Source organism: Muscardinus avellanarius, assembly GCF_963383645.1.
Source record: "Muscardinus avellanarius genome assembly, chromosome: 19".
Lineage (NCBI taxonomy): Eukaryota > Metazoa > Chordata > Mammalia > Rodentia > Gliridae > Muscardinus > Muscardinus avellanarius.
The window spans coordinates 43,494,024-43,516,531 of NC_137805.1; the positions used below are offsets into that span (position 1 = coordinate 43,494,024).

The 22,508-nt window shown below is 49.3% G+C and overlaps 2 protein-coding genes across 2 annotated transcripts; one reads left to right on the plus strand and one right to left on the minus strand.

Annotated features, from left to right (window-relative positions):
- Nucleotides 1–1,376: 1,376 nt before the first annotated feature.
- Nucleotides 1,377–11,156, plus strand: CPNE1 (copine 1; the record flags this gene model as incomplete). The annotated part of the gene is made up of 15 exons (XM_080716060.1): nt 1,377–1,505; nt 1,604–1,783; nt 1,913–1,987; nt 2,067–2,138; nt 2,278–2,358; nt 2,517–2,606; nt 2,706–2,792; nt 2,926–3,012; nt 3,104–3,163; nt 3,241–3,374; nt 3,456–3,510; nt 3,996–4,047; nt 10,309–10,442; nt 10,580–10,816; nt 11,016–11,156. 15 exons carry the CDS (start codon nt 1,377–1,379, stop codon nt 11,154–11,156), a joined length of 1,614 nt encoding a protein of 537 aa, XP_080572186.1.
- A 3,506-nt stretch (nt 11,157–14,662) lies between these two features.
- On the minus strand, nt 14,663–20,240 carry SPAG4 (sperm associated antigen 4; the record flags this gene model as incomplete). Its single annotated transcript, XM_080716520.1, has 12 exons — nt 14,663–14,821; nt 14,921–15,010; nt 16,719–16,886; nt 17,556–17,671; nt 17,771–17,846; nt 18,072–18,180; nt 18,287–18,312; nt 18,598–18,641; nt 18,849–18,910; nt 19,101–19,167; nt 19,372–19,455; nt 20,069–20,240. The coding sequence occupies 12 exons, from the start codon at nt 20,238–20,240 to the stop codon at nt 14,663–14,665; spliced, it is 1,173 nt and encodes a 390-aa protein (XP_080572646.1).
- Nucleotides 20,241–22,508: the final 2,268 nt, after the last annotated feature.

The following is a 22,508-nucleotide window of genomic DNA, read 5'->3' on the forward strand; positions in this document are numbered from 1 at the left end:
CCACGGAATCAGTTTTACCTGTTTCTACAGTCTTGATTTCAGGACCTCGTCCTGCATCACTGGAGCCATGTGTGTGAAAAGTTAATAAAATCATTATCAAAAGACAATAGCTACAAAAAAACATTTAAAAACAAGGAGTAGTCTGACCAGGAACCGTCCCTCAGGGCTGCTTTCCCTGAAGCGTACCGCGTCGTGCGTCATGCGTGCAGGGTCACGCAGACTTCCAAGGGAGGCAGGGCATGGCAGGCTTTTTGTTTTCTTTTCTTTTCCTTTCCCCTCCCCCCTTCCTTGCTTCCTTCCCAGGGGCATTCTACCTCTGAACTAAACCTCCAGCCCTATTTTATTATTTTATTTGGAATCAGGGTCTAAGTTGCTGAGGCTGACTGCAAACCTACAGTCCTCCTGTCTCAGCCTCCCAAGTACTGGGATTACAAGCGAGTGCCACCATGTCTGGTTTAGCGCTCTTTCTCTCCCCCCCCTTCTCTTCCTTCCCTCCCTTTCTTCCTCTTTGCTTTCTTTTCTGGGGGATTGAACCCAGCCAGGGCAAGCACTCCACACCAAGCTATATTCCTAGCCCTTTTTATTTTATTTTGACACAGGGTCTTGTTAAATATCCAGGCTGTCCTAGGATTTACTTGCAATTTTCCTGCCTCAACCTCAAAAGTAACTAGGATTACTGGCATGTGCCACCATGTCTGGCTTTTTGACTTATGTTTTAACAGGATCACCTTGGTTTCTATACTGAGAATATTCTCTTGGGGTGGAGAGGGAGGAGTGGAAGTCGGGATGGCACTGTATAAGGGAGACCAGAGGATAGTACTATAAACTAGTTAAGAAATGATGCTGGCATTGGACATGGTGAGCAGTGGGATATGAACAGTTGATTAGAGGTCCGTGGGTGCCTTCTTAAGGAGTAGGGCTCAAGGTTAGTGGTAAATCATTAGAGGAAGAGGATTTTTGAGAGGAGTATCTGGATCATGGTTGCATTGGAGACAATATTGGGGTTTGAACTTGGCTTACGGTCTGAACTAGCACCAGTAAGGGTTCAGGGAGATTCATTGGTCTCTGCAGAGATTAAGGTTGGACTCCAGGTCTTGGCAGCTCTATTGGGATAAGGACCAATTTTAGGGTGAAGATTTAGTTTGGGGTCAGAGGTATTATCCCTTTCAGCATCTCCCCATTACACTTTTTTGGACATCGAGCTACTCAGGGGCTGAGGGGTATTGAGGCTGCAGGGCCTATTTTACTGGCTTTCTTGGAGTGATTGTGGGCAGGGCCTGCCTGGGTGAAGCCTGCTAGCTGTCCCAAGCTGGGACATACAGTCAGGGGAGGGTGGCAGCACATCTGTGGTGCTTGACCTGGCTCTTTTCCCCCAGATGGCCCGCTGCGTGACCTTGGTTCAGCTGTCTGTTTCCTGTGACCACCTCATTGACAAGGACATCGGCTCCAAGTCTGATCCACTCTGCGTCCTTCTGCAGGATGTGGGAGGGGGCGGCTGGGCTGAGGTGAGGGGGCCATGGATGTCAAGGTCAGGGAGGGAGGCTAGGGTTTTGTTCCGGGTGGAGGGTGTGTGACCGCGAAGCTTACTGGCCTCTGCCTGCAGCTTGGCCGGACCGAGAGAGTACGGAACTGTTCCAGCCCTGAATTCTCCAAGACTTTGCAGCTCGAGTATCACTTTGAGACAGTCCAGAAGCTACGCTTTGGAATCTATGACATAGACAACAAGACACCAGAGCTGGGGGATGACGACTTCCTAGGGGGAGCGGAGTGCTCCCTAGGACAGGTATGTAGGGCCAGGGATCCCCGAGTGCCCTATCAGATAACCCAGCTTGTCTGGAGCACAGAAGCGGGGGCCGAGCAGGACCTAATCCTGCTCGAGATATTGAAGCTTCCCCTGCCTCACGTTCCCCAGATTGTGTCCAGCCGGGTGCTGACTCTACCCTTGATGCTGAAGCCTGGGAAGCCTGCTGGGCGGGGGACCATCACGGTAAGCCCCAGCAAGGGTGGGGTCAGGATTTATGTCAGTGAGGAAGAATTCACCAGGTGATACAGTCTCACCTACCTAGGTCTCAGCTCAGGAGCTGAAGGACAGTCGTATTGTAACCATGGAGGTGGAGGCCAGAAACCTAGATAAAAAGGTGTGTCTGGAGGGAAGCCCTGGAGATTCAAGAATTAAGGGGACAGGGATGGTATGCCAGGGCTTGGGGTGGGGACAGAGGGTTAGCATACTGTTCGTTTCTTCCTGAGTCTCATAACAGGTTTTTGTGTCATTGGCAGGACTTCCTGGGAAAGTCTGACCCATTCCTGGAGTTCTTCCATCACAGGGACGGGAAATGGCACCTGACATATAGATCTGAGGTGTGAGGCCCTGGGTTTGGGGGGAGGAGAGACTCCCCTGGGCTTCTGACTGGCAAGGTTTGGAACACAGGGAGAAAGAGACTGCAGATGGGTATGAAGAGCAGTGGCTCCTCCGGGCCAAGCCAGAGCTTACTGGGAGCCTTGCCCTCCAACTCCAGGTAATCAAGAACAACCTGAACCCGGCATGGAAGCGCTTCTCAGTTCCCCTTCAGCATTTCTGTGGTGGGGACCCCAGCACACCCATTCAGGTAAGGAGCTTGCCTGGAGTGCACTGACCAAGGGAAGAGGCTGGGGAGACGATCGCCTGCCACCTGCGTCCTTGACACGCACACCTGCCTTCCCTTCAGGTGCGCTGCTCAGACTATGACAGTGACGGGTCACATGATCTCATTGGCACCTTCCACACCAGCCTGGCCCAGCTGCAAGCAGCCCCGGTGAGTGGTGGCTTGCTCAGGGGCGTTGAGGTGGGCCTCAGGTGGCTGTAGCCCAGAGGAGAATGGGGAGAAGACAGCTGCGTCCTTGCTGGTGCTGTGGGAGCTTCCTACCCTAGTTTCCTCTACTTACCAGGCTGAGTTTGAATGCATTCACCCTGAGAAGCAGCAGAAAAAGAAAAACTACAAGAACTCTGGAACTGTCCATGTCAAGATTTGCCAGGTACGACAATAACCCCCTATGACGGGCGGCGATGCCTGCACTGAGCCAGCTCCCTGACTAACCTCCCGTCATGACTGTGCTTTCTCTACAGGTAGAAACAGAGTACTCCTTCCTGGATTATGTGATGGGAGGCTGCCAAATCAACTTCACTGTAAGTTGCCCTACCAGGGGCGAGAGACCGGGTCTGGGCTGGAGGTGGCCTTCAGCCCCCTTCCTGGTCTCCTCCAGGTGGGCGTGGACTTCACTGGCTCCAATGGAGATCCCTCCTCGCCTGACTCCCTGCACTACCTGAGTCCCACAGGAGTCAACGAGTACCTGACAGCACTCTGGAGCGTGGGCAGCGTGGTTCAAGACTATGACTCGTGAGTAGCTGGCTGCCTTGCCAGCCCCACTCCCTGCAGACGCTCCCTCCTTGCCTCCGCCCAACTTGCTATCTTCCACAGGGACAAGCTCTTCCCAGCATTTGGATTTGGGGCCCAGGTGCCTCCTGACTGGCAGGTGAGCTCGCTCTTTTCCTCTGTTTTTGTTTTCAGTTTGGGGTTCTTAATTTGGGGAAATAGAGTGCAGCGTGCTGCCTTTAAGGGGAGATGCAGGATACATCCCTGCAGGCATATGTACAGAAAGCTCAGAATTAAGTAGCTTCTGTAGGAATCCTGGCTTATACTCTAGTGCCTTTTTTCTGCTTGTTTTTGGTTCTCGGGGTTAAGCTGAACATGCTCTAGCACCCCATAGAGCCCGTTTTCTCAGCACAAAAAAGCTTGGAAACTAGGCATCATGGCAAGTGCCTATAATCTCAGGACCTGGGAGGGTAGGACAGGAGATGGCAGGTTTGAGGCCAGCCTCAGCAACTGAACAAGGTCCTGTTTGAAAATAAGAAAATAAGGCTGGGGATGTACCTCAGGTAGAACCCCCCTGGCTCAGTCCCCAGTACCACCAAGCAAAAAACAAGGTTGGAAGAGTTTCATTTTCATTCTTGTCTGCAGGTCTCACATGAATTTGCCTTGAACTTCAATCCCAGTAACCCTTTTTGTGCAGGTAAGTTCCCTGTCCTCCAGTGTGAAGCAGATCTGTCCACACCTGAGGGGTGAAGTCTGTACAGGCAAAGAAGAATAAGGGTTGTAGTTCACGTATATATCTACCTCCATTGTCCCACGTGGATTTTAGATCTATCCCTCTGGAGTCTTTTTTTTTTTTTTTTTGGTACTAGGGATGGAACCCAGGGGCATTCTACCTCCAAGCTACACCCCCAGCCCTATTTTTTATTCTTAATTTTGAAACAGGATCTCACTGAGTTGGAAAGGGCCTCACTAGTAGCTGAAGGTGTCCTCGAACCACAATCCTCCTCCTGTCTCAACCTCCCAAATCTGGGATTACAAGCGTGCACCACCATGTCCAGCTTCAAGTCTTCACCTTTCCGCTTGCTAACCCACATGACTAAGGGCAAGTTGCTTACCTCTGTGAGCTTTTGGTTTGCAATGAAGTTAAATATTATACTGAGTATTCAATAAATTTAATTTAGTCCATTTGAAGCAGTAATACTGGCACAGAGTTAAGTGCTCTCTAAAAATAGTAGCTGTTATGTTGCAAATTTTGTCTTGTCTTGGCCTGGCAGCTCAAGGGAATTCTCTGAGTATCACTGGAAACTGGTGTTTCCCTGTAGGGGGCTTTTTTGTTAGAGTCTCCAAGCCCTTTTCTCTAGACTCTAACCCCATGGCTCCTAGGCTCCCCCAGGTGGGCAACAAACCAAAGTGGAAAATTATTTTTTGTAGTACTGGGGATGGAACCCAGGGACATTCTACCTCCAGGCTACACCCCCAGCCCTATTTTTATTCTTTACTTTTGAAACAAGGTCTCACTGAGTTGCAAAGGGCCTCACTAAGTAGCTTGAGGCTTCAAACTGCAATCCTCCTATCACAGCCTCCCAAATTATAAGCGCCTGCCACAATGCCTGGCTCAAAGTGAAAAACTTGATGTAAAGTATTTTTGTTTGTTTGTTTGTTTGTGGTTTTTTTTTTTTTTTTTTTTTTTTTTTTTTTTTTTTTGGTGCTAGGGGTTGAACCACCCAGGGACATTCTACCTCTGAGTTACACTCCCAACCCTATTTTATTTGAAAACAGGGTCTCACTAGGTTGCCAAGAACCTCAATAAGTTGCTGAGACTGGCTTCGAACCTGTGATTCTCCTTTCTCAGCCTCCCAGACACTGGGATTACATGCATGCATCACCATGCCTGGCTTATATTTTCTTTCTTTTCTTAATTTTTTTTAAGCAGACCTAGTTATTGCACCCAGGGGTGTTCTACTTCCAAGCTACACCCCTAGCCTTGTTTTTAATTTGTTTTTTGTTGGTACTGGGAGTGGCTCCAGGCTATATTCCCAGACCTATTTTATACTTTATTTGGGAACAGGGTCTCACTAAGTTGATGAGAGCCTCACTAAGTTAGCTGAGGCTGGCTTTGAACCCATGCAATCCTCCTTTCTCAGCCTCCCGAATGCTGGTATTACAAGCCTGTGCACCATGCCCAGCCCCTATCCCTATTTTTTATTCTTTATTTTGAAATAGGGTCTCTCTAAGTTGGGGAGGGCCTCACTAAGTAGCTGAAGCTGACTGTAAACCTGCGATCCTTCTGTCTCAGTCTCCCGAGTACTGGGATTAACAAATGTGCGCCACCATACCCAGCCTAGATTTTCTTTTGACCTTGTATTTTCACATAAAATCATACTTGGAGAAAAATTGCAAGGGATTTAAGTCTTGGAGCTCAGAGATACGTGTGTGTAATTTTTAAAAACATCTTTCTTCAAATATTTGAGAATGTAGAGACTGTTATACCTACCAACTTTGTACCTAATATCATACATATTGCCCTAAATACTTCAGTGTGCATTTCCTAAAAATCACATTCATTCTCTTTATATATAACTAAAGTACAACTCTCAAAATCAGGAAATTGCCAGATGTGGTGGCGCACGCTTGTAATCCCCGCACTTGGGCGGCTGAGACAGGATCATGCAGGTTCGAAGCCAGCCTCAGCTACTTAGTGAGGCTCTCGGCAGCTTAGTGAGACCCTGTTTCCAAATAAAATATAAAATGGGTCTGGGAGTGTAGCCCAGAGGTAGAAAGCCTCTGGGTTCCACCCCCAGTACCACAAAAAAAAAAAAAAGGAAATTAACATCAGTGGCATAATTCGATTTATGACATTTATTCAGGTTTTGCCAGTTGCTTCATCTTTTTTTGGTGGTCCTGGGGTTCCTGGAAGCCCTTCGACCTTCGGGCTACACTCCCAGACCTACTTTTTTTTTGAAACAGGGTCTCTTAAGCCAGCGCGCGTGGCTGGCTTCAAACCCGTGCGATCCTCCTGTCTCCACCTCCCAAGCGCGGGGATTACAAGCGTGCGCCACCACGCCCGGCGTGCTTCATCTTTTTACAGCAAAAGGAAATCTCAGAATATACATTGCATTCAGGTGTGTGTGTGTGTGTGTGTGTGTGTGTGTGTGTGTGTGAGAGAGAGAGAGAGAGAGAGAGAGAGAGAGAGAGAGAGAGAGAGAGAGAGAGGGAGAGAGAGAGAGAGAGAGTTTTACTGGGGATTGGGCCCAGGAGGAATTCTACCTCTAAGGTATAGCCACATTACCCCCAGCCCTATTTTTTTTTCTTTCTTTCTTTCTTTCTTTCTGGAAACAGACTCTCACTAGGTTAATGAAAGTCTCACTATTTGCTGAAGCTGTCCTTGACCCTGCAATCTTCCTGTCTTGGCCTCTCCCCAGAACTCGGATTACAGGCATGCATCACTACACCTGGTTATTTATTTATTTATTTTTATTTTATTTATTTATTTTTATTTATTTATTTTTTTTTTTGGTGGTACTGGGGGTGGAACCCAGAGGCTTTCTACCCTCCGGGCTATACTCCCAGACCCATTTTATATTTTATTTGGAAATAGGGTCTAAGTTGCTGAGAGCCTCACTAAGTAGCTGAGGCTGGCTTCAAACCTGTGTGATCCTCTTGTCTCAGCCTCCCAAGTGCAGGGATTACAAGCATGCGCTACCACGCCCGGCACACCTGGCTATTTTTTTATTAATTAATTAATTAATTAATTTTTATTTTTTTGGTGGTGCTGAGGTTCCTGGAAACCCTTCTACCTCTGGGCTACACTCCCAGACCTATTTTATACTTTTTATTTGGAAACAGGGTCTTTTAAGCCACCACGGCTGGCTTTGAACCTGCGTGATCCTCCTGTCTCTGCCTCCCAAGTGCGTGGATTACAAGTGTGTGCCACCAGGCCCAGCCTGGATTATTTTTTAATTTTGAGACAAGAGCTCACTAAATTTTTAGGCTGGCCTTGAATTTATAATCCTTCTCCTGTCTTAGCCTTCTAAGTAGCTGGAATTACCATACTGCAACCACACTGGGTGATATTAACATTTTTTGTTTGTTTTTGTGGTACTGGGGATGGAACCCAGAGACAATCTACTTCCGAGCTATACCCCAACCCTATTTTTATTTATTTATTATTTATTTATTTATTTTGTGGGTCTGGGGATGGAACCCAGAGGCATTTGACCTCAGAGCTACATCCCCTGCTCTATTTTTTATTCTTTATTTTAAAACAGGATCTCACTAAGTTGCAGAGAGCCTCACTAAGTAGCTGAGGCTGTCTGCAAACCGTGATCCTCCAGTCTCAGCCTCCTGAATAACCACTATGTCTGGATATTTTTTTATTTTTTATTTTGACAGAGTCTTTTAGGTTGCTGAGATCTTGCTAAATTGCTAAGGCTGGTCTTTTTTTTTTTTCTCTTCCCTTTTCTTTCTTTTTTTTGGGCAGGTTTGGGGATGGAATGCAGGGGCATTCGACCTCCCAGCTATACCCCCTTGCCCTATTTTTTATTCTTTTTATGTGTGTATGTGTGTGTGTATGGTATTAGGGATTGAATCCATGGGAATTTGACCTCCGAGCTACACCCCCCTGCCCTATTTTTTTTTTTTATTTTCTTTATTTTGAAACAGGGTCTCACTAAGTTGCAGAGGGCCTAAGTAGCTGAGGCTGTCCACGAACCGTGATCCTCCTGTCTCAGCCTCCTGAATGCTGGGATTACAAGTGTGCGCCACCACGCCCAGGTTTGCTGAGGCTGGTCCTTTTATGTCAGCTTCACAAATACTGGGACTACAGGCATGCGCCTCCTTGCCTGACAATATTAACATTTTTGAAGAACAGAGACCTTGTTATTTCTACATATCCCTCCAATGTCCTTATGATTAGTTCAAGCCATACATTTTCGAAAGGAACACCACTGAAGTGGTGCTATGTACTCTCAGTCCATCACGTTGGGAGGCACATGATGATAAGTCCTATTACCAGTCATGGTAGCTTTGATTACTTGACCAAGATAAGGTCTGCCGGGCTTGGTGGGGCATGTTTGTAATCCTGCTACTTAGGTCAAAACAGGAGGATTGTAGGTCGAGAACAGCCTCATCACATAGTAAGACTCTCATCAACCTTGTGAGGCTCTGTAATTTATTTATTTATTTATTTTTTTATTTTTATTTTTTGGTGGTACTGGGGTTCCTGGAAGCCCTTCTACCACTGGGCTACACTCCCAGACCTATTTTTATATATTTTTAAAATTTGGAAACAGGGTCTCTTAAGCCAGCACGGCTGGCTTTGAACCTGCGTGATCCTCCTGTCTCCACCTCCCAAGCGCGGGGATTACAAGCGTGTGCCACCACACCCGGCTGAGGCTCTGTAATTTAAAAATAGGGCTGAAAGAGTATATCTAGGAGGTAAGCCCCTGGGCTCATTTCTCCTCTTATAATTAATAACTATCTTTTATGAAGCAATTTATTTTGGTACTGGGGATTGAACTCAGAGGCATTCTACCTCCAAGCTACATCCTCAGCCTAATTGTATTTGGAAACAGGTTCTCACTAGGTAGTTGAGAGCCTTGTTAAGTTGCCAAGGCTGGCTTTGAACCTAAAATCTTGTCTAAGCTTCCCAACTACTGAGATTAGAAGCATGTGCCACCATGCCTGGCTGTAAAGCAATTTTTTTTTTTTTTTTTTTTTTTTTTTTTTTTTTTTTTTTTGTGGTACTGGGGTTCCTGGAAGCCCTTCTAGCTCCAGGCTACACTCCCAGACCTATTTTATTTTATTTATTTTTTGATGTTACTGGGGGTGGAACCCAGAGGCTTTCTACCTTTGGGCTATACTCCCAGACCTATTTTATATTTTATTTGGAAACAGGGTCTCACTAGGTTGCTGAGAGCCTCACTAAGTAGCTGAGGCTGGCTTTGAACTTGTGCGATCCTCCTGTCTCAGCCTCCCAAGCGGGGGGATTACAAGCATGCGTCACCACGCCCAGCTGTAAAGCAATTTTGAAGCTATTTAAGTGTACAGTTAATCATCTACGTTTAACCCTTTAGATTTTCCATTGATGATCCTTGCCTGAATCAGTTATTTGTATGATGGCCAAATGATTTTGTAATTCTTTTACATTAAGATTTTTCCCTTCTCCCCAGTAACTAATATCTATATTGATTCTTGCTTTATTAAATAATTCATTATTTTATTTTTTCATTTTTGTGGAATTGTGGATTGAATTTAGGAACATTCTGCCTCCAAGCTAAACTCCAGCCCTATTTTATTTTTTAGTTTGAAACAGGATCTCACTAAGTTGCGGAGGGCCTCACTAAATTGCCAAGGCTTGCCTTGAACCTGTGATCTTCTGTCTCAGTCTCCCAAATACTGGGATTACAAGCATGCACCACATGTCTGGCCTAATTCATTATTTTAAAGTAGGTTATAATGATGCTCAGACTGTCCAGAATTTACTCAGGTGATCCTCCTACTATGGGTTTAAATTGAAGCTATTACTTAGAGCAAACCCCCTCCCTTTTTTTTTTTTTCTTCTTTTTGTGGTACTGGCGATTGTACTCAGAGGCTTTCTACGAAACTCTGTACTACAGCTGTAGTCCGGATCTATTCTATTTCTTTTGAAACAGGGTCTTGTTAGGTTGCTGAGGGTCTCGCTATATTGCCGAGGCTATCCTTGAACCTGTAATCTTCCTGTCTTAGCCTCCCAAGTACTGGAGTTACAGGTGTGCACCCCCACACTCAATTCCTCTCCTCTGAACCTTAGTTTCCTCATCAATAGGGAAGGGTTAAGTACCTAGAATTACAGATATGACTGATAGAACACATCCTTGTGCCAAAGTCTTTTGGTATAAGATGGGGTGATTTCAGGAGCAACCCAACCTCTTCCTGAGGGGTCCAGAGTTTTAGTGTTTTTCACTTTCCTTCTCTGCAGGCATCCAGGGCATTGTCGATGCCTACCGCCAAGCCCTGCCCCAAGTACGCCTCTATGGACCCACCAACTTTGCACCCATCATCAACCACGTGGCTAGGTTTGCAACTCAGGCTGCATATCAGGGGACTGCCTCGGTGAGAGTTCATGGACATGGGTGGCAGTGGGGTGGTAAGACTTCTTGTTAGTGTGGGAATGTGTGGCTAGGTATTTAGAGGGATTTGGGAAAGAGGATCTGCTTTAGTACATAAATGATACAATACATTGTCCCCAGCAATACTTTGTGCTGTTGCTGTTGACTGATGGTGCTGTGACTGACGTGGAGGCGACCCGGGAGGCTGTGGTGCGTGCCTCGAAGCTGCCCATGTCCGTGATCATTGTGGGTGTCGGAGGTGCTGACTTCGAGGCCATGGAGGCACTGGATGCTGATGGCGGGCCTCTGCGTACGCGCTCTGGAGAGGCAGCTGCCCGGGACATAGTACAGTTTGTGCCTTACCGTCAATTTCAAAATGTGAGTGGGGCAAGTTTGGGGCAGACCAGATCTGGGCATTTACCCTTCTGTTTCTCCTTGATATAAGTAGGATTGAGACCCAGAACTTTCACCAGTGTTGTAGGGCTGGGTTTTGGGGGTTTGTATCCTTTCTTTGGTATAAGATGTAGGCCTTGGGAAGCCGTTAGTTCCCACACTGACCTTGCCCTTCTCCCAGCAGGCCCCTCGGGAGGCACTGGCACAGACTGTACTAGCCGAAGTACCCACACAGCTGGTCTCCTACTTCAAGGCCCAAGGATGGGCCCCATTGAAGGTGCCTTCATCCCCAGCTAAGGGCCCGACACAGGCCCCTCAGGCCTAGGTTCCATTAGAAGGCGGGCTGTGGCCAGTCCTGTCCTGTGTCCCGACGATCGGCGGCCATGGCTCAATCCTGCACTCTCCCCCAAGAGCTGGCACTTTATATTTTATACTTTTATACTTGCTTTGCTATTGCTTTTCATCCTACAACCCTTACTCAAACACCAGTAAAGACCACTGCTATATCTCCACTTTGTGCATAACTTTGGGTGGAACTACCCCTTTGAGCCTGGGTTTGTTGACCTTAGGGGCTGTTGAGCGAGGAATGCCTTTTGTATAACAACCCCACCTGGAGAAACTGGGTTTCTTAGCCAGATAACTATTCATTCCAGAGATACGGACTTCACTTAAAAAAATAATAATAATAAAACACAAGTCTGAATATAAGGAAACAGCCTTTTCTTCCTCCTCAAAGTGAGAGAGGGATGAGATGAGCTGTTTTCACAGCTAGGTTTTTTTGTTTTGTTTTTGTTTTGACTAGAGATTTAATAAACATTTATTGTAGAAAGACTTTTTTGTGGAGCTGGGTCTTGCCACATTGCCTAGCCTGATTTTGAACTCCTGGGTTCAAGAAGTTTCCCCATCTCAGCCTTCTGCATGCTGGGACTCTAGATACACAACACTGTACCCAGCTTAGAAACTTTTTTTTGGCAGTACTAGAGATTAAACCAGGGGGATTAAACCAGGGGGATTCTACCTCTTTAGCCTCTGAACTACACCCCCATGACTTCTTATTTTTGTGGTACTGGGGGTGGAACCCAGGGGCTTTCTACCTCCGGGCTATACTCCCAGACCTATTTTATACTTTATTTGGAAACAGGGTCTAAGCTGCTTGAGAGCCTAAGTAGCTGAGGCTGGCTTCGAACCTGTGCAAACCTTCTGTCTCAGCCTCCTAAGCTCTGGGATTACAAGCGTGCGCCACTATGCCTATTTTCTTTTTTTAAATAGAGTGTCACTAAGTTGCAGAGAGCCTCACTAGGTTGCTTAGGCTGTCCTTGTATCTGCAATCCTCTAGTCTCAGCCTCCCAAGTACTGAAATTACAAGTGTGCACTGCCATGCCTGGGTAGAAAAATTTTTTTAAATAAAGAAAAAATAAACATCACCTAAATTCTCCCTCCCTGATAAAATATTTGGTACATATCTTTTTTAGTCCTTTATGAATATTTATAGTCTATACATACCCGGGGTATTCTATATCTGAGCTATACCTCCAGCCCTTTTTATTTTTTATCTTGAAACAGGGTCTCTCTAGGTTGCTGAGACTGGCCTGAAACCTGTGATCCTCTACTGCAGCCTCCGGAGTCCTGGGATCACAGGTGTACACCACCCCCCAGCTTTTTTTTTTCTTTTCTTTTTGTAGTACTAGAGATTGAACCTCAGGGCATTCTACCCCCGAGCTATACCTACAGCCCTATTTTTTATTCTTGATTTTGAAACAGGTTCTCACTCAGTTGTGGAAGGCCTAAGTAGCTGTAGCTGGCCAAAACCCTGCGATCCTCCTGTCTCAGCCTCCCAAGTACTGGGATTCCAAGTGTGTGTCGTCATGCCAGGCAATGCTTCTTTTTAATGCCTATTAACATTATTCTGTTATTCTCTTATATGAGTGTTACAGTTTATTTAGCCAATCTCATAGTGATAGAGATTGGAGTCTGATTTGTTCTATTACAAATGATAATCGAAGAAACATCCTTATACATTTACTTTTCTGCATTTACAGGCATCTTTTTAAAGCATTTGTTCCTAGATATGAAAATTATAGATCAAGGTTATGTGTGTGTGGTACTGAGGATGGAACCCAGGGGCGCTGTACCTCTGAGCCACACCCCCAGCCCTATTTAGGGGTTCTATCCACAGTACCCAAAAAATAAAATAAAAATAGGGCTAGATGTGTAGCTCGGAGGCAGAATGCCCTTGGGTTCCATCCCCAGTACTAGAGAAAAAAAAAAGGTAAATAAATAAAATTGGTCTGGGGATGTAGCTTCTAGGTAGAATACTTCTGGGTTCAATTCTGATTGCCACAAAAATAAATAAATAAAAACAATCCATATGTCATTCATTCCTTTTCATGACATTAAATATTCCTTTAGCCGGGAGTGGTAGCGCATGCTTGTAATCCCAGCATTTGGGATGCTGAGACAGGATGATCAGGGTTCGCAGGTAGCCTCAGCTACTCAGTGAGGCCGTTTGCAACTCAGTGAGACCGTTTCAAAATAAAGAATAAAAAATAGAGCTGGGTGTGGTGGCGCACGCTTGTAATTCCCGCACTTGGGAGGCAGAGACAGGAGGATTGCACTGGTTTGGCGCCAGCCTCGCTGGCTTAAGAGACCCTGTTTCCAAATTTAAAAATGTAAAATTTATAGTTCTGGGAGCGTAGCCCGGTGGTAGAAGGGCTTCCAGGAACCCCAGTACCACCAAAAAAAAAAAAAAAAAATAGGGCGGCAGGGGGACATAGCTCAGGGTAGATGCCCCTTTCTTTTGTGTGTGTGTGCAAGTGCTGAGGATCAAACCTGGTGCAGGTCTTACTCATGCTAGGCAAGTACTTCACCCCTACCCTACTTTATATTTTTAGCCTTAGATTTCCAAAGAACATGGTTTAAGGTCTTTTTCTGTTGTATTCAAAATAGATAACACCAACAGATGAGTAATTGCTCTAAGACCCCCCCACACACACACGTGTGTGTGTTTGACACTCCCAGTTCTACTTCTGGGAAACTGCTGGTAAGTCCGTATGTTCTTCCAAAAACATGGACGTGCTGAGGAGACGCTAACAACCAAGATGTTGCTCGTTTTTCACTCACGCTGCTAGTACCTCTTTTCTCCCCTGAATGTAACTCATAATCTTTGGTTGCCTGTCTCCTCTTTTTTCTCTCAAATTTCACTTTTGACCTTCAGAGTGAAAAATTCAATATGTAAGTGAACTGCCCTGTTTCCAGGGACATCTTCTTTCCCACCGGCTCGAGTGCAGTGACTGGTGAATGCTGGGTCAGTTAGTGTGTATCAGACTCCACTGCTCAGGTCTCAGGAGATGACCTGCATAAGGGCTACTAGGCCTGCTTCAGATCCCGAGCGGCCTAGAGCTCTCAAATCTACTGTTTTTTGAGTGTTTGCTTGAAGAAATGCAGTTCCCCTCCTGAGCCCAATTCGAGTTGAGGACTTTCCCAGACGTTGGGAGTGGGACTTGTGTACAAACATGGCTTCAGCTGCCTCGCTGCCCTGCAGAGGAGGAAGGCAGCTGGGGTCCAGGTCTGTGTGAGCGTGAGCAGGTTTCCTTCTCTGTGGTTGTCAGGACTGTTAGGTAATGTGTACTACAGATGTCCACCGCACTACCTCTTGCATATGGCAAGCACCCACGAGCATCCCCTGCTGGACCTCCAAGAAAGTGTCCGCTGGAAGGGAGACCCTGCTGTGCATGTGCCAGAGGCAAGCTCAGCTCCCAGCAGCGCGCGCCCTCCCAGCGCTGAAGCAGCTTCCTTCGCCACAGCTCAGTTCTACTCCAACCATCAGCATGTTTAATAAGGCCCCCCAGTGGCCCCTGTGGCACTGCCCCCTGCCCCCTCTGAGGCCCGCACACCATGGGCACGGACTCGATACAAGCACGTGAAGCGCGGGTGGCCCCAGTTGCTTAGAATCTGGATCTTCACCTTGGGAAAGGCAGCCGGAGGCTCGTTCTGGGGAGACAAACAAATCATGCCAAGGCCTGCTCTCCACAGCTGCCCTCCAGCCACTCTACTCCACAGCCTGGTGCCCTCACCCCAAAGGCAACACACCTGTAGGTGGAAAGTCTGAATCTCAGATTTCTTCACGTCAAAGGTGAATGTCCCCAAAAAAACTTCAGTCTCGTCATCAACTTGGAGGCCCTGGAGGGTTTAAAATCAATACAACAATGAGGCGTGGGCCGGAAGAAAAGGAAATTGTTTTTGGCACTGGGGATCAAACCCAGAGGCATTCTACCTCCAAGTTACACCCCTAGCCTGACTTCATTTCTTATTTGGAAACGGTCTAAGATGCAGAGGGCCTCTCACTAAATTGCCAAGTACTGCTTTGAACCTGCGATCCTCCTAAGACTCCTCATCACACCTAGTTTTTTGTTTTTTGGATTTTTATGTGTGGTACTGGGGATGGATCCCAGGGGCGTTCTATCTCTGAGCTACACTCCCAGCCCTATTGTTTTATTCTTTAGTTGGAAATAGGGTCTCACTGAATTGCAAAGAGCCTAAGTAGCTGGGGCTGTCCTTGAACCAGGATCCTTCTGTCTCAACCTCCCAAATGCTGGGATTACAAGCATGCGCCGCCACACCTGGCTATGCCTAGTTTTTTTTTTTTGTGTGTGTGTGTGTGTGTGTGCGCGCGCTAAGAAGTGAACCCAGGGGCATTTTACCTCTGAGCTATACCCCCAATCCTATTTTTTATTTATTTTGAAACAGGGTCTCACTAAGTTGCAGAGGGCCTCACAAAATTGCTAAGACTGACCGTGATCCTGAGGTCCTCCTGTCTCAGCCTCCCGAGTACTGGGATTACAAGTGTGTGCCAATTCGCCCGGCTCATGAGGAAACAATTTTGTTGAGGATCTTCTGTGTCAGTAGCTATATGTGTGCTCTCCTGTATATGTGAGGATAGAATTGTAGTGTGGAACGTGGGCTATAAGAAACTAGGATTTTAGTCTGGCCAACTGTTGTGTGACAGTGAACAAGTCATATCTCCTTTCAAAGCATTATTTTCCTTATATGTAAAGGTGGGAGATAAAAGTACTTCACAGGTGTGCGGATACAATGAAATAGTGTATGTATGTAAAGTGCCTGGCACAGAACAAGGGCTCAAGTCATACCTAATAGCTTGATATAGTTAGTATGGTTATTTAGAACCTACAGCAGCCTTTAAGTTCAGTTTACAAATGAGTAAACAAAGACTCATACTGGCACTGTTTCTCATTACTGCCTGATACTTCTTTTTTTCTTTTTTGGTGCTGGGGCGTGTGTGTGTGTGTGTGTGTGTGTGTGTGTGTGTGTGTGTGTGTAGTGCTGGGGATGAAATGCAGGGGCATTCTACCTCTGAGCTACACCCCCAGCCCTATTTTTTATTCTTTACTTTGAAAGAGGGCCTCACTAAGTAGCTGAGGCTGTCTGCGAACCCAGATCCTCCTGTCTCAGCCTCCCAAATGTTGAAATTACAAGCGTGCACCACCACACCCGGCTTATTCTTTATTTTGAAACAGGGTCTCATTAAGTTGCAGAGGGCCAAAGTAACTGAGGCTAGCCATGAACCCAGATTCTCCTCTCTCAGCCTCCCTAGTACTGGGATTAAGTGTGCACCACCCCCCGGCTCTGGTGCTGGGGTTTGAACGCAGGGTCAGTCTCCCTGTAAACTACACCACCAGCCTCCCCCCACCTAGTTTTTTTTTTTTTTTCCTTAAACGCTTTTGCTAAGTTGTTGAGCCTAGCCTCAAACCTGCGATCCTCCTGTCTCAGCCTCCCAATTACTGGGATTGCAGGTATGTGCCACCATACCAGGCTCTGCCTGGTGCTTTTTAAGCAAAATTCCCCACCTCCTGGCCTTAGCCCTACTCACAAAGACTGAAAAGTCGCGGGGGGCGCTGTTGGCTCCCCCGGTGTGTGCCACGCTCGGCGGTGGGTGCTGCAAGGTGATGTCACTCAGCTCCACCAGACCTGGCAGCCGGATCACCACCTGGCCCTGGTCCCCCTCAAAAGCCCAGCAATTTCCAGGAAACACATCTGGCTGCAGGTGTGCATAGAAGGATCAGACAACAGGGATGACTGTCAGATCCCACAGGACAACTGCTCCCCCTCACTATCCTCTGTTCAGACAGAGAACCATCAGCCCCAGATCCTGGCCCAGACACATCCCGCCCAGCGCTGCCAGGACTTTTCTTTTTTTCTTTTTTGTGGTACTAGGGGTGGAACCCAGAGGCTTTCTACCTCCGGGCTATACTCCCAGACCTTTTATATATTTTATTTGGAAACAGGTTCTAAGTTGCTGAAAGCCTCACTAAGTAGCTGAGGCTGGCTTCGAACCTGTGCGATCCTCCTGTCTCAGCCTCCCAAGCACGGGGATTACAAGCGTGCGCCACCACGCCCGGCCTGCCAGGTCTTTTCAATGCAATTCCATCCTCAGCTTTTTTTTTTTTTTTTTTTTGGGTGAGGGTAGTGGAGATTAAACCCAGGAGCATTCTACTTCTAAGCCACACCTCCAGATCTATTTTATTTGTTATGAAACGGGATCTCGTTAGGCTGATGAGTCTCACTACTTACTAAGGCTGTCCTTGAACCTGCTTGGTTTAGAGCCTCACTCTCCAGGCCCTGCCTGGTTCACCGGGGCCCCATCCCCACAGAGCTTGAGCTGGTTCTTTTCCCAGATCCCAGCCCAGGATGCTGATTACAGCCCCACCTCTAGGATGACCGTGGGTGGCCGCGCGTAGTTCCAGAAGCTGAAGCGATTCCAGAAGTAGGCAGTGTTCCTATCCTCGTAGTCGTGGGATGTCTTCTCGAGGTCGATGGAGGCTCCTGGATCAGAAGTAACCTTCAGGGGCTCCCAACCCCTGCCACAGCTAGGGGGAGGTTCGTGTCAGTGTCCCCGTCTCTTTCCGCATGCCTGGGCCTTACCCACAGAGCTCAGTGCATAGTCAGGTTTCCGCACGAAGTCCTCATTCAGCCTCTGGAACACCAGCTTGGCCACTCTCTAAAGAGAGAGGACCAGGAGGGGCAGGGCTTGGGGCTGCTCAACAGGTGCACTGGGCTTTGGGGGATCTCAGTTCTCTGGGATACTGGGCGCCCTGGTAAAGTCCCCTTAGTGAGGGTCTTGGGGACAGGCTGAGTTTCAAGCTAGTCCACCCAGATTTTCCTAGGTGCACAGGGACGAGTGGGTGGGGCCAGGTCCCAGCGTCCACGCCACCTTGCTGCTCACCTCGCTGTGGGCTGCGCGGACGCTGGACACCTCCTTGTGGAGTTTATCCAGCTCAGCCTGGAGCTGCTGCAGCTGCTGCCCCTGGGAACGCACGCGCTCGTGGTACTCGCTGGGGGGGGGTGCAGTACTGTTGGCTCCGGGTCCCCCTGGACACCCCCATCCCCTGGAAGCACCTCTGAGCCGCCCAGTTCCCCATCCCAGGGGCCCTCTTTCACCTTAGAGTTAGCATCTCCTTAGGTTCCTATTGGGAGAGGGAGGGACAAATACCACACCATTCAGCATCCCACCAGCCAGCCTGTGAGCAGCCAGACTCAAAGACCCTCAAAGACTCAAAGACTGTCTCTCCTTCCCGGACACTTCCCTGACTTTCTGGGATCAGTCTCAGACACCCTCAGGCAGCTCTGGGCACAGCAACCCGCAAATCTGTTCCCAGTGTTCCCTTAGGATTAACCTGGCACTGTCCCCTCCCAACAGCCCGGGGACTCCCCCCACTTCCACCCATCCCAGGGAAGTCTCCCCAACTCACACTCTCCAAGGGAGGGACCAGGTACAGGAGCCCCCACCAGAGTGCTGGAAAGAGGGGGTGCATCAGGAGAAGGGAGAGGCATAAGGAGACAGTAGAAAAGCAGAGGCCTAGAGGGGCTGGGGCTGCGGAGGTCGGTGGGGGTGGAGAAGGGACTGGAAAGTTCTGAAGGGGCTGAGTGAATTAAGGGGGAGTGAGCTGGATTTGGCTCCAAACATCCAAAGCTGGGGCCCAGTGGACTCGTAGCCCCTCACCTGCCAGAAAGACACTCAGCAGCGACACAGCGGTGAGCAGGAAGCGGACAGAGCAGACCTCCCTGAGAAACCGGAGGGAGGCTGAGGTCCCTGGGCCCTTCGACCCCCAGCCCTGACCCCAGGGCCCTAGACCCAACTCCTGTGAACACGACTCAATCAGCAACAAGAATCGGCTCAAACCTAAACCAGGCCCGGACGGCTCCCCACCCCACCAAAGAGCAGCCCCTGGGGAGCCCTGTCCCTCCCTCTGACCTGTACACACTGACCAGCGCGTCTCCAGCCAGGGATAACAACACGCTCAGCACCTGGAAGAGGAGGCCTGGAGGGAGGGGCGCGGGCTCAGGGGAGCGGATCTCTGGGTTTGGAAGGAGGTTGAGGCCTGGGGCTGGGGCAGCAAAGGTCGTGTTAGGAGGCCCAGGGAAGGGTCTGGACGCTCAGAGTCTCAAAAAGGGCCAGGGTTCAAACACGAGGACTGGGAGTGGAGCCCGAAGGTCAGAAGGGATGGGGATGGCTTGGCCCGTACTCAGGAAGCTCTTGCACACTCGCGGGGGAGGCATCTCCTGCCTCAGATCCAGGGTCGAGAGAAGGTCGAGCTGCTCCTCAGAGACTACAGGAGGCCCAGCCGGTTCTGCGGGAGCCCAAGGGCTCTACTGAGACCTTCCTCACTGCCGGCCCCTTCTTCCCCGGCCTCGGGCTCCCCGGCTCAGACGCCAGGTAGCCGGGTAGAGTCTCAAACAGGCTTCGGTCCCGTCGCAGTCCCATCCCGGGCCTCCGTGGTACCCCTCAGACCCCGCGCCCGGGGAGGTCCGGCAGGACTTGGTCCCACCCCCATCCTGAGGTCCTGGCGCGACTCACGCCAACACGGAGGCGCCTCCTCGGTGAGGCCCAATTACAGAACTCCCCAGGCCCCCTCCCACACCGTCCTCACGCCGCTGTCGGCGCCGCTCCCCACAGCAGCTCATCTAGCGCCCCCAACCCCGAAGGGCCCACCCCGGGTCCCGCCCCCGCCCGAGGCCCCGCCCCCGGGACCCCGCCCGTCGAGGCCCCGCCCACCCCGGCCCCGCCCCCGGGCTCGACCCCGCCCGCACCCGAGGCCCCGCCCCTCACGGTTGCCGCGCCACGGGCCGGCTGCCCGTTGTGGCTCCGAGGCGCCGGCTTCGGCCGAGGGCTTCCTGCCCATGCGGGTCCTCCGGGCAGCGCTGGGCTCAGCGCGGGCTCACCGCAGCTCGGGCCCCGGGCCCCTCTGCCCTCGGGCTCCCCGGGCCCCGACCCAGCGGACCGGCGCCCGCTGCTGTTCCCCGAAATGACGCTCCCTGAGCTATTGCTGTTGTCGCTGTAGAAGCTGGGCTTGTGCGGGGACGTGGCCGAGCCTGGCCCGGGGCTCCGCCGCATCCTGACCCGGGGCGTCCCGCTCGGACGCGAAGTCGCCGCCGCAGGCGCTGCACGCCGCCGGACCGCGCACCCTGCGTGGCCCCGGCCCGCGCCCGCCGCGTCACAGAGGGCCGCGGCGCGCGTCACAGACGCCGTGACGTCAGGCCGGGCTGCGCCGCGTGACGTCAGAGCGCGCGCCGGCGCCGCGCTCCGCAGCAAACCGCTGCTCTCCTGTTTCCCTGCTGCTGTCCTCTTCTTCTGACCTGACCTGCTCTGTGTGCTCTGCATGACACTAACATGCCCTTTCACTATTGCCTGTCATGCCTACCAGAAAGTAGATTTTATGAGCCGGATGTGGTGGCGCACACTTGTAATCCCAGCATTTGGGAAGTTGAGACAGGAGGACGCCGGTTCGCGACCAACCTCAGCTACTTAGGCCCTTGGCAACTCAATGAGACCCTGTTTCAAAATAAAGAATAAAAAATAGAGCTGGGGGTGTAGCTCTGAGGTAGAATGCCCCAGGTTCCATCCCCAAACCCGCAAAAAACAGAAACAAAAAAGAAAGTAAATTTTATGGGGAAGCCGGGTGTAGAAGCGCACGCTTGTAATTCCAGCATTTGGGAGGCTGAAACCAGAGGATCACGGTTCGCGGACAGCCTCAGCTACTTAGTGAGGCCCTCTGCAACTTAGTGAGACCCTGTTTCAAAATAAAGAATAAAAATAGGGCGGGGAGGGTGGCTCGGAGGTCATATGCCCCTGGGTTCCATCTCCAAACCTGAAACAAACAAACAAACAAAAACTAGCCGGGTATGGTGGTGCACGCTTGTCATCCCAGTGCTTGGGAGGCTGAGACAGGAGGATCGCACAGGTTCAAAGCCAGCCTCAGCTACTTAGTGAGGCTCTCAGCAACTTAGACCCTGTTTCCAAATGAAGTATAAAATAGGTCTGGGAGTATAACCTGGAGGTAGAAAAGCCCCTGGGTTCCACCCCTCGTACCACAAAGTAAATAAATAATTAATTAATTAATTAATTAGACTAAAAACTAGGACTGAGGGTGTAGCTAGGAGGTACAATACCCCTGGGTTCCATCCCCAGTACCGAAAGGAAGGAAGGAAGGAAAAAAAATAGGAAGCTGGGCATGGTGGCGCACGCTTGTAATCACAGTATTTGAGAGGCTGAGACCAGAGGATCTCGGTTTGTGGACAGCCTCAGCTACTTAGCAAGGCCCTCTGCAACTCAGTAAGACCCTGTTTCCAAAATAAAAAGATGGCTGGGCGTGGTGGCACACGCTTGTAATCCCCGCGCTTGGGAGGCGGAGACAGGAGGATCATGCAGTTTCAAAGCCAGCCTCGCTAGTTTAAGAGACTCTGTTTCCAAATAAAAAAATATAAAATAGGTCTGGGAGTATAGTCCGGAGGTAGAAGGGTTTCCAGGAGCCCCAGTGCCACCAAATAAATAAACAATTAAAAAAATTAAAATTAAAATTAAAAAAAATAAGACTAGCTGTGAGCGTGGTGGCACACACTTGTAATCCCAGCATTCAGAAGGCTGAGACAGGAGGATCGCAGTTCGCAGACAGCCTCAGCTACTTAGGCCCTCCACAACTTAGTGAGACCCTGTTTCAGAATAAAGAATAAAAAATAGGGCAGGTGGTGTAGCTTGGAGGTCAAATGTCCCTGGGTTCCATCCCCAGACCCGCAAAATAATAAATAAATAAATAAACTAAAAAATTGGGCTGGGGATGTCACTTGGAGGTACAATGCCCCTGGTTTCTATCCCCAGTACTGCAAAAAAGAAAAAACAAGCCGGGCGTGATGGCACACACTTGTAATCCCCGAGCTTGGAAGGCGGAGACAGGAGGATCGCGCAGGTTTGAAGCCATCCACGCTGGCTTAGGAGACCCTGTTTCCAAATAAAAAGTATAAAATAGGTCTGGGAGTATAGCCTGGAGGTAGAAGAGTTTCCAGGAACCCCAGTACCACCAAAAAGAAAAAAAAAAGAAAAGAAAAGAAAAGAAAAAACAAACAAAAATACCCCACAAAAACTAAATAAAAAGGGGTAGGGGTATGTCTCAGAGGTAGACACTCCTGGGTTTGATCCCAAGTACACGCCCCATATACACACAGAGAGACAAAGACCATCAGACCGACGTCTGACTTTTGGTTAGGAAGCGTATAGAACAAGTCTATGTGTAAACTAGGGACACATCCAATCACCCATTAACTGACTGTTCCATCCATTACCAGGCAGCAGCATGTCCTGAGCTGGGCACTGACAACACAGAGATAG